At 36.4% G+C, this 17,593-nt stretch overlaps 1 protein-coding gene and 1 long non-coding RNA gene across 3 annotated transcripts in view; one reads left to right on the top strand and one right to left on the bottom strand.

Moving 5' to 3' along the window:
* The window catches only part of FSIP1 (fibrous sheath interacting protein 1), an 86,566-nt gene that overhangs the window by 1,377 nt on the left and 67,596 nt on the right, over nt 1–17,593 (bottom strand). The window contains exon 12 of one of the 2 annotated variants that reach the window (XM_040559475.1): nt 2,631–3,177. In XM_040559475.1, the coding sequence (XP_040415409.1) occupies nt 2,631–3,177 (547 nt within the window). Of the gene's footprint in view, nt 1–1,769; nt 3,178–17,593 lie in introns of those variants that run through there. The other variant, XM_040559473.1, reaches the window with a different exon arrangement.
* LOC121071256 lies at nt 3,174–12,785 on the top strand. The gene is made up of 2 exons (XR_005820486.1): nt 3,174–5,003; nt 5,140–12,785. It is a non-coding gene; the product is annotated as an uncharacterized LOC121071256 (long non-coding RNA).

Raw genomic sequence — 17,593 nt, 5'->3', positions numbered from 1 at the left:
TTGCTTACACAGCTTTACACAGAGTTTAAACCAGGCATAGCATGCCAGATAACCAAACTATTTACAGAAGATTATGCTTATATTTTTAAACGTCCTTTAGAACTAAGATCACAACAAAGCTCAACTATGTAAATCTCTCTTAAAAGCACAAATAAACCTGACAGTTCTCATAATTTCATCTGCAGGTGTATTTGCCTTAAACTGGACTCCACTGGGATCTCCATTCATCAACACAATCAGTAGATGTAATCCTGTCTGAACTAATAACAGATTTACTTATAAAATACATTAGGCAACTTTACAAATTTGATAAACGTCACAACTTCTCTCTTATGGCTAGGAGTAATTGTTTAAGACAGAGCTGAGTCACCTTTACTGGAAACAAATTAATTCTGTGGAAAGGCATCAGGGTTTTTTTGTTTGTTTTTATGCTGCACGTTTTCTTAAAAGCAGTAAGAAAAATAATAAGAATGCACTGCTGTCTATTTCAATGTTAATTTTGGAAATATGTTTTTAGGGTTAAAGTGAATATTAGCTGAATATAATAAATCTGAATATAATTTAAACTTATGGATAACTGCAAAATATTTGGCAGTAATAACAATTACAAAGCCGTGGAGTGGGTTTTATTTTGTGCTTACTTTTGTTCTGCCCAAAGATTACCATTTTTAAAAATCAGACTGACACAATGACTCAAAACACCTTGAGGTAACAAAATCTATCAAGAATTTCCCTTAGTTTTGTTTTTAAGTCTTCAGTAAAAATGAAAAGATTTGGAAAATTCGGAAAATTCTGAACACTTTTTTTTTTCAAAAAAATATTAGGTAAGAAAAATGACTATAAAATCAGGGTGTGTATTGGCCATACAGATTTGAGGCCTATATGGTTGAACATTACCCAGTCACTACAGAAAGAGATGATCAAAATAGCACATTGCAGTGCTCTGGTACAAGGTATGATTATGACTCAAATATGTTTAAATTTTTATGTGGTAAACATAAAACGTAAAGTCACTTTAAAGACTTAAAATTTCACCATGAGATGTTCCATACAGAAAATTACTTAATAGCAGTGTGTTTTGCTGAAATCTCCTTTCTCTCTTATACAATAAAATTACTTCATATTGACTACATCTATAGCAACAGGCTTAAGTGGTGACCTGCTCACTTCACTACACAGTGGCTAAAGTGCATGGCATTTTGCTTGAATTAACATACCCCTTCTTAAAATACACTAATGAAGGGAGACAGTAGAGGAAGCTCTGACTGTACTACATCTATTCAGACTAAATGAAGGAGAACTTTAATTCATGTTAAAACAGCAGGTTAAGCTCCAGTTTTTCTCACTGTTGATTCCTCAAGAAGGAAGACCGATGATGTAGTATGTAGCCACTTTAATCCTGCATCAAATCAAGCTGTCCTTGGCACAGGTGGCTCTCTGTGGTGTTCTCCACCACCACCACCTGCCTCTCCTCTGGACGCTTGCATCTGCATGAGGAGCAAGGCTAGCATGTGAAGTTAGCTGAAAAGTGACCTATCCCCCAAAACTGCTTTTCTGTTAAGTACTGTAATTCTACTTTCTTTCTGTTGTAGTTATGGCCTAAATCTCATTATGGGCAAATAATGGAGAAATATAGCAGGTGAGTCAGGAAACTAAGTTTGTCTGGCAGTGTAAAAACAGTAATAACAAGTCTCCTTGCTTCCTGAAAGGTGGACTCACTCAAAAAAAAATTACCAATGAATAAGAAGAAATTTTTCCCAAATTTCAAAAGAGGTTACCACTATAACAAGGATGTATCCTAACAAACCTAACAAAATTTATTAATTTAAAATACAATTAAACTGTAGCACTTTAATCAGAAACAACTTCATACTATCATAATTTTTATGGAAGAAATGAAAGATATAGATGTGATGTACCTGCCTTAAATCTGGCTTATTTGAACAGTTTGTTTTCCAGAAAGATAAATGGTCTTAGGCTAAAATCTAAATGTAGATTTAGATTACAATATCAGTATATAAACGCATTTAAGCAAAGGAAATAAAAGTAGAGATATATCCAAAATCTTCTTATAACAACAGACAGGGTCAATTTATTTTTTCTTCCTAGTGCAAGTCTTATTCTTTCTTTACTGAATTAAAAGTAGTTTATAGAAATTACACAGTATTTACTCATATTGATATATTCTGTGCAGAAGATTGAATTCTCTCCACAGAATTTATTATTTTTAGTATAGCCAAGTCTTGCTTGTTTCTATGCTACAGAATTTACCTTATTAAAAACAGGGAGAATAATTGCTCTCCATAGAACAGTGAACATGACTTTCTACTACCAGAAAGATAATCCATATATGTAGTCAACACTGTTTCCCAGTTGACAGAATTAATCACCATCATTATTATATTTCATAGGAGTTCTAGTCTTACAGCTAATTATGTCAGGAGAAAAATGCTGATAAACATTGTTACTTTCTGTCTATTTTTTTTGGCATAGTTTTTTATGTTTTATAAAAGTACATCCTTGCCCTACCATAATAGTCAGTGTGTATTGGTGCATACCTCTGGTGAGAACCTGCTTGTTTTTTTCATCATAATCAAAAGCCTATTCTGAAGGGTTGTTAAGGGTCTCACCTCCTTTGGTTTGCAGTGGTATGCTGAGAATGTCAGCCTCTGTGGATGGCTCATTGTTCATGCTGATGCAGTATAATGGTTCACCCAAGAAAGAGGGTTTCTTCAACCTTTTTGTGTTGAGTGCTCTTGACATAAAGTAACCTTCTTTAATACTCTTATCTCTCATCTTCTGTAAACCTTCTAGGTCATCAGGTTCCTCTGTTTGGGCCAGTGAATCCTTTGATAAGTGACTATCAGCCAATGCTTTGCTGATATAGTAGCCAGGGATTTCACTCTCTGCATTAACACACAAGCTTTTGTCTTCAAGTCCAGCCTTTTCCTGAGCTGTTAATGTCCCTACAATATGGTCTTCAACCAACATTTTGGAAAGAGTAGATGTAGAGTGAAGAGTGGAGTCTTGACTTGTGTAACAAGGGGGACTTAATCCACAAGAAAGAGATTCCTGAGACTTTGGCATGGAAACGTTGCTTATTGTTCTCTGAGGCTGCATACATTCTTCCAGAAGGGTCTTAAGCTGCTCTTCAGAGAGGCCCGTTTTCTCTTCAGTCTGAAAAAAAAAAAAAGGGGGGGGGGGGGGGGGGGCAAGAATTTCTTCTGTCAAAATATAATTAATGAAAAGCAGCACCATAAAACAGTTTGAAATACAAAAGTGCTGGCAGAACTCTTAAATTTATATAAACTTTTTTTTTAACTCCAAACTTAATTTAAATATACATTTATATAATTGCGTCATTTATGTAACGTCCACTAGGTTCTAGATAGATTAGGTGCTGAAAGTTAGGAAAAGAAGCCTGATGTCCAAGAAGCCCTGAGAGACCCTTGATTTTGCTGAGTCTTCCACAAGATACCACTGTTTCTTGATTATGAAAATACGTGGGGTTTTTTTGTATATTTTGGTTTGTTGTGTATACATACAAACACATGCACTTCAAGATTTAGCTACTAGAAACAAAACAGCACATTGCTAAAACTTTCAGCTGTCAGTACAATACAAGTGGGGTCAAAAATGGTTTTGGACAGCAGCAGCCCATGGAGGTTGTCACATATTGACTAAACTATTCTCAGCCTCCCACTATAGAAATGAAACACAGCCTCTCAACCATGTGACACAAAGCACATCAGTTACCCATCTACAGTACCTACCACATCAAGTGTGCTCCACAGCATGTGGAAAGCTCCATCTCCTGTATTACAGTTTTACTGCTATCTAAGAGCTGTCACTGGCTCACAGATGGCTCACAAATGCATTTTGTCAGTAAATTTCTTATTAAGACAGGGGCATGCTCCCATCATTTTTAGTATTCGTATTTCCTTTAGTTAACATTTCTTACAGCTTGATATTAAAGATAATGACTGATATTATCTGGAAATGGTGAGTAATAGGAAAGGACATTTTACTTAGAGAGATTTGCAACGGGGGGTTCTAGCCTTTCAAATCCTTCATGCTTCCTGGTAATAGACAAGAAAAATACTACCTGACAATTTAAAGCTGATAATGAAAAGTCAAAACATACTTTAGATATGAGTAATACATCTGCCCATGAAATATGATATATAGAAAATATATTTTCATATTAAAACATTATAAATAATATGCAACATCTAATGGAAAAAGATATTCTCTACATTGAAGACCTTGGTTCTACCCAACCTCCAAGAGCAGCTGACAATCTGATGAACTCCCTAAGGCCACAATGCTTTGTGTCAAATAATGATATTATTCACCCTGCAATGACTACTACAGAGAATTTACATTGTGCTAGTGCGTGGAACTGCTGTCATTGCAGAGGAAAGTTCAGTATCAGATCTCTAGCTGAATTTTCATTCCTGAAGGTCTCTTACCCATGTACAGATACGGAATGATCCTATTTGATGTGTATGACCAGACGAGATCACAGCCTAGGTATCACAGAGTGTATGGATTACGTCTGAAAACTGCACATCCATTTTCATGAATAGGGAAAGATTTCAGTCAGGAAGAACATACTACTTCTTTGTCAAATTTGCTGTAGGTATTAAAAATTACAAGGTCACATGACAAAATGAATAAGAAAGATATTTTGTGTTACTTTCAGTCATCATACTGTAATTAAATGTTCAAATATTAATGAGAGCTAATAATGAGTACTATGTATTGATTACAGTTCAGGCACTGGTTTATGTACTTAAACTGAGTTTTATAGATTTATCCTACAATTTTTTCACCAGTATTTTCCTATACAGACCAATTTCATTCGCACTTTGAGTTCACTTACAGAAGATGCAAGAGAAGACAACTGTTTTGAAGAGAAGTTAAGGGCTTTTAAACAGCAAGAGAAAGCTTCCGACTGTCATTATATGAAGAGAACTCTATTTAAATAAATACAAAATCAGGTAATTACATTAAGATTCAGCTAATGTTGAGATCAATGTACTTTTGATAACTAAAATCAAACCACAACCTTAAGCAGTGAATACTTACTTAGATACTAGAGAAAAAAAAAATGACCTCTTCAAAATCTTTTCTCAGGCTTTTACATTTTAATCCTTGTCAAGAAAGTATTCACTGATGAAAAGTAAGTTGGAGAGGGAAAAACAGTTATTACCAGAATGCATGACAAACCAGAAATGAAATCTACATCAAGGGTGAATATATCACTGAGCAAGATATTATCCTATGTAAACATAACTATTTATATCACAGAAGATGCTCACATCTGGAAACCCACATGGATTCGCAACATGTTTTTGAGTGTGTGGTTCTATACTAACATATTTCATAGCTCTTGGCCAAGACCATTTGGAGTTAATTTTATGTTAATGACAGGGCAATTCACTCACTGCACAAAGGAATTCCACATCTGGTGTGAATGCATAAGTACAAAATGAACATACTGAAGAATAACATCTTGTTCTGACTTTCTTTTGTCCTTTTATTCCCCCCATCTCCACCCTATTTATCTGCAATCTTCTTTTGCTTGTCCAAATTTCTCTTTTCCTTTTAGGAAAATCATATGGCTTCTATTGACAATTAGCTCATGGTTTACCTTTATTATTACCTGAGGGCTAGGTGGGGAGATTTAGTGCCTAAGGCCAGTGGGGTGGGAAAGGACTATAACAGCTATAGAGTGAAAAAGTTTGGTAATTTTGGAGACTTGTTTTCCTCCTGAGAAACAGGCTTGCTGCAAAACAGTGTAAAATCCTCCTTTTATTATTATTATTCTTTGTCTCCTCCTCCCTTTGGATTATTTTAGAAGACGTTCGCAAGGACGTACATATAAGGAAAGTTTTTAACATACCTCACAAAAATATTTTAAAATAATAAAGGCTTACTGTTTGCAATTTTCTCCTGCCAAACTAATTTCAGGATTAAGAAAAAGCATACAGCAGAAGAGAAGATAGCCCTTAAACAGCCATAAGTCACCTACTAATAAACCATCAGCAAGAAATTTATACCTAAATGACAGTAGAAAGGCTGCTGTTGAAGTCAGATAACTGAGTTTAGGGAAGCATGTAATACCCTAAGGGGAGAGACCTCACTCCAGAAAAGGCTGTGCATTTGCAAGCAAATGACCATCTTAACACCTGGGATCCCATAATACAGTAACTGTATTAGGAGGCTGTAAAGTGCACATTTGTACAGACCAGAAGAAATCCCATCACAGCTCACTTTACTAGTTTAGAGTCACATGACTTAGGATCAGTAAAGCAGTCTTGGGGAGACACTAAATTCCACTTCTCCCAAGCTTTTACTGACCTCACCGTAAATAATTTACAACTCCTAGACAGAAAAAAATACTTAGAGATACTCCTTTAAAATCAGAAGGACATAAGTTTAATGTCATTCAAAATGCAGAAACAGTCCACTAGACAAGGGAAAAAGAGCTCTTACATCTGGTTCCCATTAGAAATTGGAAAACCTTTTAATTGTTCTGGCTAATTTTTAATAGGACACTGAGTCCTACTCATTTCCTAAGCTTTTTACTGTTAATGATCCAAAAAATGAACTCCTAGCTAGGTGTTTAGGAGCCTGCTAATCACCTTTGCTGTTCATGTGTGGCTGTTTTTTCACACACTTGTGGCCATTCCCTGACTGAAGATCTCTTGTTCTTCGCTGAATTCCTCAGTGACATGGGTCTTACTGCATGCAGTAGGAATGCAAACTGGTAGATAGCTGCAGACAGACCTGCTGTGACTATAGGCTTGCAAGTTCAAAGCTCTAGGACTGTCTTCCACATCTGTACAGTAACAGAGAAAGACTAACACTAAAAGGCCTTATCAGATTTTAGCATGAGGAGAAAGCAAATACTTCAGGATTATTTCTAATTACAGTAAATAATCATAAACTGACACACAGCAAATGAAGCACTAGAAAAGCAAGACTATTTAAGGACTCATGTAGCTGGCATTTGTTTATATTTTGTTGCTTGATCTGAAAGTATTACAAGCTACAGTTACGATATGTTATTTGCTTGAAACGATTTACTTTGATACTTTTTACTGAAATGTAGGACTGCAACTGTCAATTCTAAAGTAACTGCTCTCTTCCTGATCAGAAGGCCCCATTTTGAGTATACACTGGTCTAACGAGACAATGTTCAGATTTTTGACATATCAGCACAGGAATTTTTTAGAAGGTACAGTTAGTTCCTGACTACTTAATAGTTTATCAAACTGCTTTCTCTATTCTGCTTTCAAAAGGCCATCCTTGCCTTGTGTCTCCACACTACTCAACTCAACGTGCACTGTCAGTCCTAAGGCAATCTTTCCTCCATCAGGCTTACTTCTGAATGTACTGAGACAAACTAACTACAGCAGATCATAACCACGCTTATAACTCAATGAAGGAGCTTCTGGAGAGGACAATAATGTGCACTGATTTGATGGTGTTAAAAATCAAGACTGGAAGCTGAATAATGGATTCAGAAATTAGGATCTCCTTGTGCTGCAATCATGATTCACTTGTTTGCTTCTCATTCGGGTGGGTTTGAGGACTTCTGTACGCTCTTAAAAAACATAAAGCTTTAAGAGTGAATGGGATTCCTGAACTGTATGAGAAAACCTCCTGCTTATGCTCTTTTCCTCCACCTGCTATCTTTCCTTCTGTTAGTTACGTGTTTCTTTCTCCTATTTTTTCCAGTGTTCTGCTTGTGTAATGGCAGAATGGAAAGGTCTGGTAGCCCATTTTATCTATGTGCTGCTGCTAAAAGCCGGGAAGCAGATAAAACAGAAGTATCTAGGCAAGAAAACAGGGACAGGAACACCAGGAAAAAATTTTAAAAAAATAAAATAAAATAAAAGAGTAGAGAGGAGATTCGCAAGCCATCAGATCCACAACATCATAACCATTATAAGGTGCATGGAAACAGGTAAATTCTCCATGGAAAAAAAAAAAATGAAAAAAGGATAAAAATTTTAGAAGAAAAAAAAATGAATTTCATTAATAATTTTAAAAAATTTTTCCTCTTTCTCTAACAGAGAGAAATCTTAACAGAAACCAGAAGGGGACATGAATTTATACAGTTTTGCTTTTCATTAGTGTAGCGATAGACACCAGTGAAAGTAGGTGAAAATTTTGAAGGAGAGATAGTAATTGCAGCTGTTAATTTCTTTTTTATTTTTAACAGCCTACAGGGTATACATGTTTAAAAAAAAAAAAAAAAAGACAAGTTCTTGCAAGCAAAACTAATTTAAACATGCATATTTTAGTCATTACAAAGAGGCTTATTACTCTTTTTTATTTTATCTTTCTTAAAAATACCCAGTCAATTGCTTGTGGCTTAAATGTGGAGACAATGAAAAACTACTTCAACACCTATGCCACACCCTGCAGGCTTTAGAAAGAGAACACAACTGGCTGCCAGAGGTAACTAAAGTAGGAAAAAAAAAAAGAAAGCTAAAATACTTTTTACCAAAAAAAATATTTTTATTTAATAGCATAGACACTAAGCAATATTGCAGTTATAGGATTTGTGTAGTATTATACTAGGATGTAATGAAGAGATTTTGGCCACTGTAAGAGTGAATTTCTGCTTGGAAGCATCTGGAAATAACTTTTATTTTGAATTTATTTACAAAACATTTATTTACAAACATTTATTTTGAATTGTTACAATATCCAAGTTGTACTTTTACCCTTCATTTTCTGAAACTTACTTTCAATTTTAGATTCATTTCTCTGTAGCTTCTGATCTACAGGTTGCATTTTCCAGCTGCAGGCATATTAGTAGTGGCATTTTCACATACGGGCACCAAAATCTAAATTTGTACATTCTCTCCAAAGTTTTAAGGAGGCAACGTCAGAAGACAAAATTTGAAAACATCACATGTATAAAGTTCCTAAGATTCCTACCAGACATCTATTTGTTAATCAAAACTAAGTATTTTGAAGTGATTAAAGATTTCATATTTATCACAATTGCCTACATATGCATATGTGCATTTGAGGAAGAGTGTTACTCTGAAGCTCCATTTTCATTAGCTGAACCAAATGGCATTTGTAAACTTTAGGCTCCAAACAGTATTGAGGAGACTGGATTCAAACCTAGATGCTTAAAATATCAATTATAGCTTCTTTAAATCTGTATTTCCATCGGTATGTTGGCTTTTTCTTTCATTTTAGGAGCTATTATGCATGTTATAAAAGAAAGTTAAGTGAGTTTTGATTTACAAAACAAATATTTTAGTACCCAATTAATTGAGAAATTGTAGGTTTTGCACAACAAAGCAAGAAGTTGACAAAGTAATAGCAATGGAAATTCTGAATATATTGTATATGATATCTAAAGACAAAAGCAAGTGAAGAGTAGTAGACATTATTTTTAATTGTACTTTAAATTAGAGGATTTTTTCATAACTAATCTTTCCCTAAAATATGTATGAAACTATGACTAAATCTGGTGAAGTCTGACCTTCCTAAAAAACAAACGATTATACCTTAAATAAAAAATTATACGCAAACAAAAACATTTTTGCTGTCCAAGATATAAGAGGGATTAATCAGTGACTAGGAAGTGTTACCACCTAAGCAATTGACTCTGCTGAGTGAAATGAATTGATAAACCAAAGTATGATAGTTATAGTCTCTTTCAGAGGTGTTGAGAGATATTTTATGAGTTTGAATATACTTTGTTTTGTTTAGCTCAATACACTTTCATTTGAATTTGAGAAACCAAACGGAAGCTGGAAGAGCAAGCAACTAGTTTTGATCTTCTGACGATGAATAAAAACAAATGCAAAAAGAGATCTAGTATTCTAAAATCTTGGAGGCTCTGGAAGCAATTGAATCAGACCACTAACTGCAGATAATACTTACTTTTAACTAGTAGTTTTAAATATGGGTGTTTAAAATATATATATATATATATTTTTTTAAAACACCCTTGTTTATATATATATATTGAAACATATGAAACATTTCCAGCATCTTAATGAAATCTGTTTTTTTCCAAAAAGAAATCCTAAAATGGCATTGCATTCTCCTCTCTAACTACAACCAGTGTTTCTAGTGATCTGGCACCTCTTACTCTAAACTTTAATTTCTGTATTTAATTGTACAGTATGTTGGATTACTGTATATATCATATAATAAAAAATATCATTAGCTATGTTTCAATGATTTTCTAACACTGCTGTCTTGCTACTGAATTATACTTCAGTTTCATAGGTTGCAGGCCACAAATTTCTATTAAGCAGGAATCTGCAAACGAAGAAATTTTGTACACTACGTTTCATAGAACAAAAGCTAAGAAGAAAAATGTAAGTAAACATATATTAACATGTGTAATTAAATGTGCATACAGCATTTTCTTGACAAGGGCAAAGAGGTACTGAATGTACCAGGCACTTTTCACTGAAAATCAACAAATCCTAGTAGCTACTAAACAATAACAATCAACCATTCCTTATGAACATATCTAAAAAGTTGAAGAATGACAATAGCTGCATAAGTCATGATTAAAAAAATATTGGTTTAATACTAAACTATGATAAAAGTCTCTGATTTAAATCATTTTGAATTCAAAATTCATCTATTCCAAAGGCTGTCAACAGATGTTTTCAAAGAATTCAGTTCTTCTAACTTCAGATTAGTTCAACATTTAGCTCATCAAATCTACTGCATTTGTAGATTTTAAAAAAGAGCATTGTACTACCTATGAGTCACTGCATATGATTTTCTCTCACTTCTAAAATCTTCCCCAACCAGTGGATAGCTCCCTGTTTGTAGAACACTTCATACACTTTCATACACTTTCATACGCTTTCAAGTATTCTTAAGTAGAATGCAAATTCTTTTAATTTGGGCACACAGAACATATGTGCAAAAATGTAAGACATTCCTGAACTGGTATTTACAATCTATTATGCTGAATAAGACTTTCATTTTCTACCATCAACTGAAGAAGCAGAAGTTCTGCAACCTAGGTTATTTATCATTCACAGTTTCCTAAAAATCCCATTTCATGTTTTTAATTGTTATTAAGTATTTAACAGATTTCATTCCACAGAACTAACTTCCCCAAATGTTATTAAGTTGTGGCTTTAATTTGCAGCAAAGCCAATAGAGTAGACAAAAATGCCTTGATGTGGTTGCAGCTGCTTTCTGTTACAAAAAAACATTTATTTTTCCTTTTTTCTCATGCTGGCTTTTATTTTTCCCCAAGAAATAGATAGATACAATGCAGCATAATGTCCTCCACAGTGTCTTATTATATCAATATTAAAACTCTACATCTTGAGATTTTAAGAATACTTACAGATGTTAAGAATACTTATAATTTATTAGGGGAAAATATAAATAGGAATAAAACTGAGGATACAGAGATTTATTTCTTCTTAACACAGAACGCTTGATTGCAAATGCTAAAAACAACAAAAGTAACAAAATCCATCCAATAGGAAAGAAAACAGGGAAGCCATAAACACATCATCTAGATGACCTATGCAATTAGGTGCACTTTAGTCTCACTAAAAACAAGAAGGACTAGCCCAAGGAGCAGTAAGCCATGAATATTCAGCGAAAGGAACTGCAGAGTGAAGCTTACAAAAAATAATAATAATACAAATATTCTAGGAGTTCAGAGCATATTTCCTGATATTCTTTAGGGATATTTTTAAGAGAATCTTTAATTGGCCCCATGTATCAATAGCACCTCTGAATGCTGACTTCTTCTATATAACATACACACGTATACTATGAACCTGAACAGTAATATATATTTTGGAGATGGAAATATTTGCTCCCAGTAGTAGAAGTATATATGAAGTTCTGCTGTACGTGAAAGAACAAGATACAGAAACCAGCAGTGTTTTCTAGCGAAGTAGGACAGCATGTATTCAATTACCTAACTGAGTTAAGGAAAAAAAATACACAGTTTCTTTTAACATGGTTTTCTTACTAAGCTTTGGACTCTGGCTTATCTTGTATTGCCTTGTTGTAGTTCATTCCACAAGGTCAGTAGAAGAGTGTGTATGGTATTGCAAATATGAAAACCTACTTCACTATTTAGTGCCTTAGAAGGAGAAATAAGAGTTTCCATTTAGAAATAAAGCTCCCATTTACAGCTTATGAAACATTTCTGACCACTTCGATTCACAACATGAATATCTGTAGGACAGCCTGTCTGAGGAACGGCCCATCTAAAACCTATGAAAATGCGACCGCTTTTTAGAGAAAAATCTCTGTACACAAGTATAGATAAATGAGCATGACTAGGGATAATTTTGCCACATCTCAGTCTCCGCTTATGAGAGGTCATAGAAAGAACTGATAAAGAATTTGATTTTCTTTTTGTGTTTGGTGGGGCTCGTTGCCACAAGGTAAGCGCAAAGTTTCTATAGGGAATGTAAGGTTGCAGCTGTGCTTGTCAATGTGGGCATATATCTTACAGAGCACTAAAAAAACATTCTTAAGAAAGAAAGAGAATAAGGAAGAATCTTCTTCTTTTCTAAAGAATGGAAGGGTATTTTGAAATGAGATACCTTTCCACTCAAAACGTAAAACCAAAAGCCCTTAGGAAGAATGTGATGAACAGTATTGCCCCAGGGAACACATTTTATTTGGAGCTTGCCTGCACCCGTTCTTGACTGAGGGGGAATCCTTACAGTAAGTACAATAACATGAGTTTAACCTTGAAATATTCAAATACACATTACCTGAAAATTTACATTTATAACTGTCCTGGTTTCAGTTAGGACAGAGTTAATTTTCCTCCTAGTAACTGGCAGGGTGCTATGTTTTGGATTAGAATGAGAAGAGCGCTGATAACATGCTGATGTTTTAATTGTTGTAGAGCAGTGCTTACAGCAAGCCAAGGACTTTTCAGCCTCTCTCTGTCCTGCTAGCGAGCAGGCTAGGGATGCAGCAGGAGCTGGGAGGGGACAGACCCAGGACAGCTGACCCAAACTGGCCAAAGGGGTATTCCATACCATCTGACGTCATGCTGAACAATATATAGGGGTGGCTAGCCGGGGTGGAGGGGGGGGCCGGCTGCTCGGGGATAGGCTGGGCATCGGTCAACGGGTGGTGAGCAATTGCATTGTGCATCACTTATTTCGTACACATTATTACTATTAATACTATTATTATTATTATTATTGTTGTTATTCTTTTCCCTGTCTTAATAAACTGTCTTTATCTCAACTCACAGACTTCACTTTCCCGTTTCTCTCCCCCATCCCGGAGAGGGAGGGGGGAGGGTGAGCGAACGGCTGTGTGGTGTTTGACTGCCAGCCGGGCTAAACCACAACAGTCCATTTGGTGCCCAACGTGGGGCCCGAAGGGTTGAGATATCGACAGATTTGACCAGAGTGTGTTAAACTAAAATTGGTATAAGTATTCGACCTGCTTAATAGTTGCTAGTCACAATGTTGATTGCCTTAATCTCAAGTCTGCTGTGCCTGTTTCCCAAATTGAGTTTTATAGCAAGTTACTTTCTGTATGTGCTCCCTGTCGTGCTGTTTATCCTTTCCGGGCCCTGGTTTAAGATTGTTATGGTACTGTGTGGTGTAACGATGGCTGATGAAATGATGAGGTATCTGGTCATGACTCTAACCTGGTATTTGTACTCAGCACTGTCATCGACTCTATACTGATTCATGGATGGTAGCAAATGCCTTGTGGGGGTGGCTACAGCAATGGAAGCAGAACAACTGGGAACGCCGGGGCAAACCCATCTGGGCTGCTGCATTGCGGCAAGATATTGCTGCCCGGGTAGAGAACCTGGTTGTAAAGGTACGCCATGTAGATGCTCATGTGCCCAAGAATCGGGCTACTGAAGAACATCAAAACAACCAGCAGGTGGATCAGGCTGCTAAGATTGAAGTGGCTCAGGTGGACCTGGACTGGCAACATAAAGGTGAATTATTTATAGCCCGATGGGCCCATGACACCTCAGGCCATCAAGGTAGAGATGCAACATACAGATGGGCTCGTGACCGAGGGGTGGACCTGACCATGGACACTATAACACAGGTTATTCATGATTGTGAAACATGTGCTGCAATTAAACAAGCCAAACGGTCAAAGCCTCTCTGGTATGGAGGACGATGGCTGAAATACAAATACGGAGAGGCCTGGCAGATTGATTACATCACACTCCCCCAAACCCGCAACGGCAAGCGCCACGTACTTACAATGGTGGAAGCAACCACCAGATGGCTGGAAACATATCCTGTGCCCCATGCCACCGCCTGGAACACTATCCTGGGCCTTGAAAAGCAAGTCCTATGGCGACATGGCACCCCAGAAAGAATTGAGTCAGACAATGGGACTCATTTCCGAAACAACCTTATAGACACTTGGGCCAAAGAACATGGTATTGAGTGGGTGTATCACATCCCTTATCATGCACCAGCCTCCGGGAAAGTTGAACGATACAATGGACTGTTAAAGACTACACTGAAAGCAATGGGTGCTGGGACATTCAAAAATTGGGAAACACATCTGGCAAAGGCCACCTGGTTAGTCAATACTAGAGGATCTGCCAACCGAGCTGGACCTGCCCAATCAAACCTGTTACGCACTGTAGAAGGGGATAAAGTTCCTGTAGTGCACGTAAGAAACATGCTGGGTAAGACAGTCTGGGCTACTCCCGCCTCAGGAAAAGGCAAGCCCATTCGTGGGATTGCTTTTGCTCGGGGACCTGGATGCACTTGGTGGGTAATGCAAGAGAATGGGGAGGTCCGGTGTGTACCTCAAGGGGACCTAATACTGGGTGAGAATAGCCCATGAGTTGAATTATAGTATGTTAATTATCATATAACACTGTATGTCATCGCTACCATGGTTGCTATATATCATAGATGAAAATGGTGATTAATTAGAAGGTATTGGAAAGAGTGTAACCTGAGCATGACATAAATGGTATGGAATAAGGGGTGGATATCTGTCCTGGTTTCAGTTAGGACAGAGTTAATTTTCCTCCTAGTAGCTGGCAGGGTGCTATGTTGTGGATTAGAATGAGAAGAGCGCTGATAACATGCTGATGTTTTAATTGTTGTAGAGCAGTGCTTACAGCAAGCCAAGGACTTTTCAGCCTCTCTCTGTCCTGCTAGCGAGCAGGCTAGGGATGCAGCAGGAGCTGGGAGGGGACAGACCCAGGACAGCTGACCCAAACTGGCCAAAGGGGTATTCCATACCATCTGGCGTCATGCTGAACAATATATAGGGGTGGCTAGCCGGGGTGGAGGGGGGGGCCGGCTGCTCGGGGATAGGCTGGGCATCGGTCAACGGGTGGTGAGCAATTGCATTGTGCATCACTTATTTCGTACACATTATTACTATTAATACTATTATTATTATTATTATTGTTGTTATTCTTTTCCCTGTCTTAATAAACTGTCTTTATCTCAACTCACAGACTTCACTTTCCCGTTTCTCTCCCCCATCCTGGAGAGGGAGGGGGGAGGGTGAGCGAACGGCTGTGTGGTGTTTGACTGCCAGCCGGGCTAAACCACAACAAAAACATAACAATAAAAAAACTAAGACCAAGATAAAAACAAGTGCTGATCTATTAATATTTGACAGCTCTTTTTCAAAAAAAAAAATTGAAATTATTGTGTTTTTCGTTTTTTGTCCAACTACAAACATTACTCTTCAGGAGATCTAGTTAAAATAAACCTTAGTTTTGACTGCTTATTAAATCTCTTATAGGCTTTCCTCAGGCTTGTATAACAAAATGTGCAATTGTACCAGTAACTATATTCCTGCTGGAGTTACAAATTTCCTATATTATTATAACTAAAATGTGTGTATTTTATGATCTTGCTGAACTAGAAATGGCATAAGCATTGTAAGACTGGGTAGGAGTGCCAACCTCTTCCTCCTTCTTCTGGGGAGGGGTGGGAAAACTTCACTGTCATTTTTTGCCACTAAATTTATACTAGTTTTTAATTCTCTAGGCCTTAGAAATAAAAAGCACTTTCAGCATCTGTTGTTCTTTTTCTCAGTCACAGGTCCTTTCTCACGTCCCAGAAAAAAGACATCTAGAAAAGTGTATGCATTTGAAATGCTGCAATCCCTTATTATTATTTATTTGCATTAAAATATTGCATTTGCAATATTAGTATTTCCATTATACTGGTTCCTGTAACAAGAAGCACAAGTCCATATATCTGCATTTGGACAGAAAGCTAGAAGGCCTTTACTCACTTAAGACAGTAGGTCTGACCCAACTATGGAAGCTATGGGCCAAAAGATACATGACACAATGACATAGTATGCATGTTTCCTTCCCTCCAACATGCTCCTTTCCTGGTAAACCCCTCGGTGGTAAAAAAAAAAATATATATATATATATATATATATATATATATATATATATAAAAGAGAAAGTTATATATTTGTAACTGGAAGCAAGGATGGCATTCAACAGGTACCACCACCACGATGGCAAGGCTCCTCTATCATCAAAGGGAATGCCACAAGCATTCATTCACAAGTGACAGATGCTCAGGAAACTAGACAGCCCACATGAGTATGTACTAAGCAATACCAGCTTTTCTGCACTAGGAACAACAACAAAAAATATTCTGTTCATGTAGAAATCTAAAGGTTTTATAGTAAAAAGACTCATATTTTTAAAAATAATGTCTTGATGTTTGAATACTGTTTGAATTTTTCAACCATTTTCAGCCAAACATGTTCATGTAAAAAAAAGTGAAAGAGATGCAATTCAAAAGAGCTGTGTAAACACTGGTTCTAAGAAATTTTACTTTCAGGCACATTAGTACAACTGTAGAAACAATAAGCAAATCACCAAAAAGTAAAATGGTACATCTGTGCATAGCTCACAGAAAACTCACTGTTTTGGCACTTTGAAACATAATAGCTAAATAGGAAATATAAAATAGTAGGAATATAATATAAAATAAATATAAAATAATAGGAATAACTAAGATATATTTTTAATTTAGGCTTGTGACAATCTGATTTATAATCATTTTAAGTCAGGACAATCTTGTTGATTTCATTAATGTACACCACTGCACAAAAAGGGAAAAAAGTTTAATATTTCTCCTAGTAAAAGACATGAAAGCACCACAAGACTCATGTTCTTCAAAAGGAAAGTTATGTAAATTTATCACGCATTTCTGATACAGGTGACTCTACTGGAGTTGGAGCCTGTCTTTTGGCCATGCATGAAGTCAAAGTTCACATGTCACTCATAAGATCTGAAAGATTAATTTACAAAAAGTCTGTGTGATCACATTACAAGGTCAATCGCTTAAACACAAAGCCCTTTTGCACCCCAGTTGCTTGGAACTTTCCTTACTGCACACTGGAATTTTTTTTGCCCAGTTGCTTTGGTTAAAAAAAACAAAAGTTCACAGCTGTGTTTCTGATGAATTAATGATGACATTGTTGGTTTTAGAGGATACTACACTTTCCTCAGTTATGTGGAATCACAGCTACTGAATCAGCAGGCAATGACACAGTTGAGTGTTTTGTGTGCATCTTCCAGGCACTTAGCAGAAAGTTTATT

This window comes from Cygnus olor, chromosome 5, assembly GCF_009769625.2.
Source record: "Cygnus olor isolate bCygOlo1 chromosome 5, bCygOlo1.pri.v2, whole genome shotgun sequence".
NCBI classification, from domain to species: Eukaryota; Metazoa; Chordata; class Aves; order Anseriformes; family Anatidae; genus Cygnus; species Cygnus olor.
This window is presented reverse-complemented; position numbering and strand designations above follow the sequence as displayed.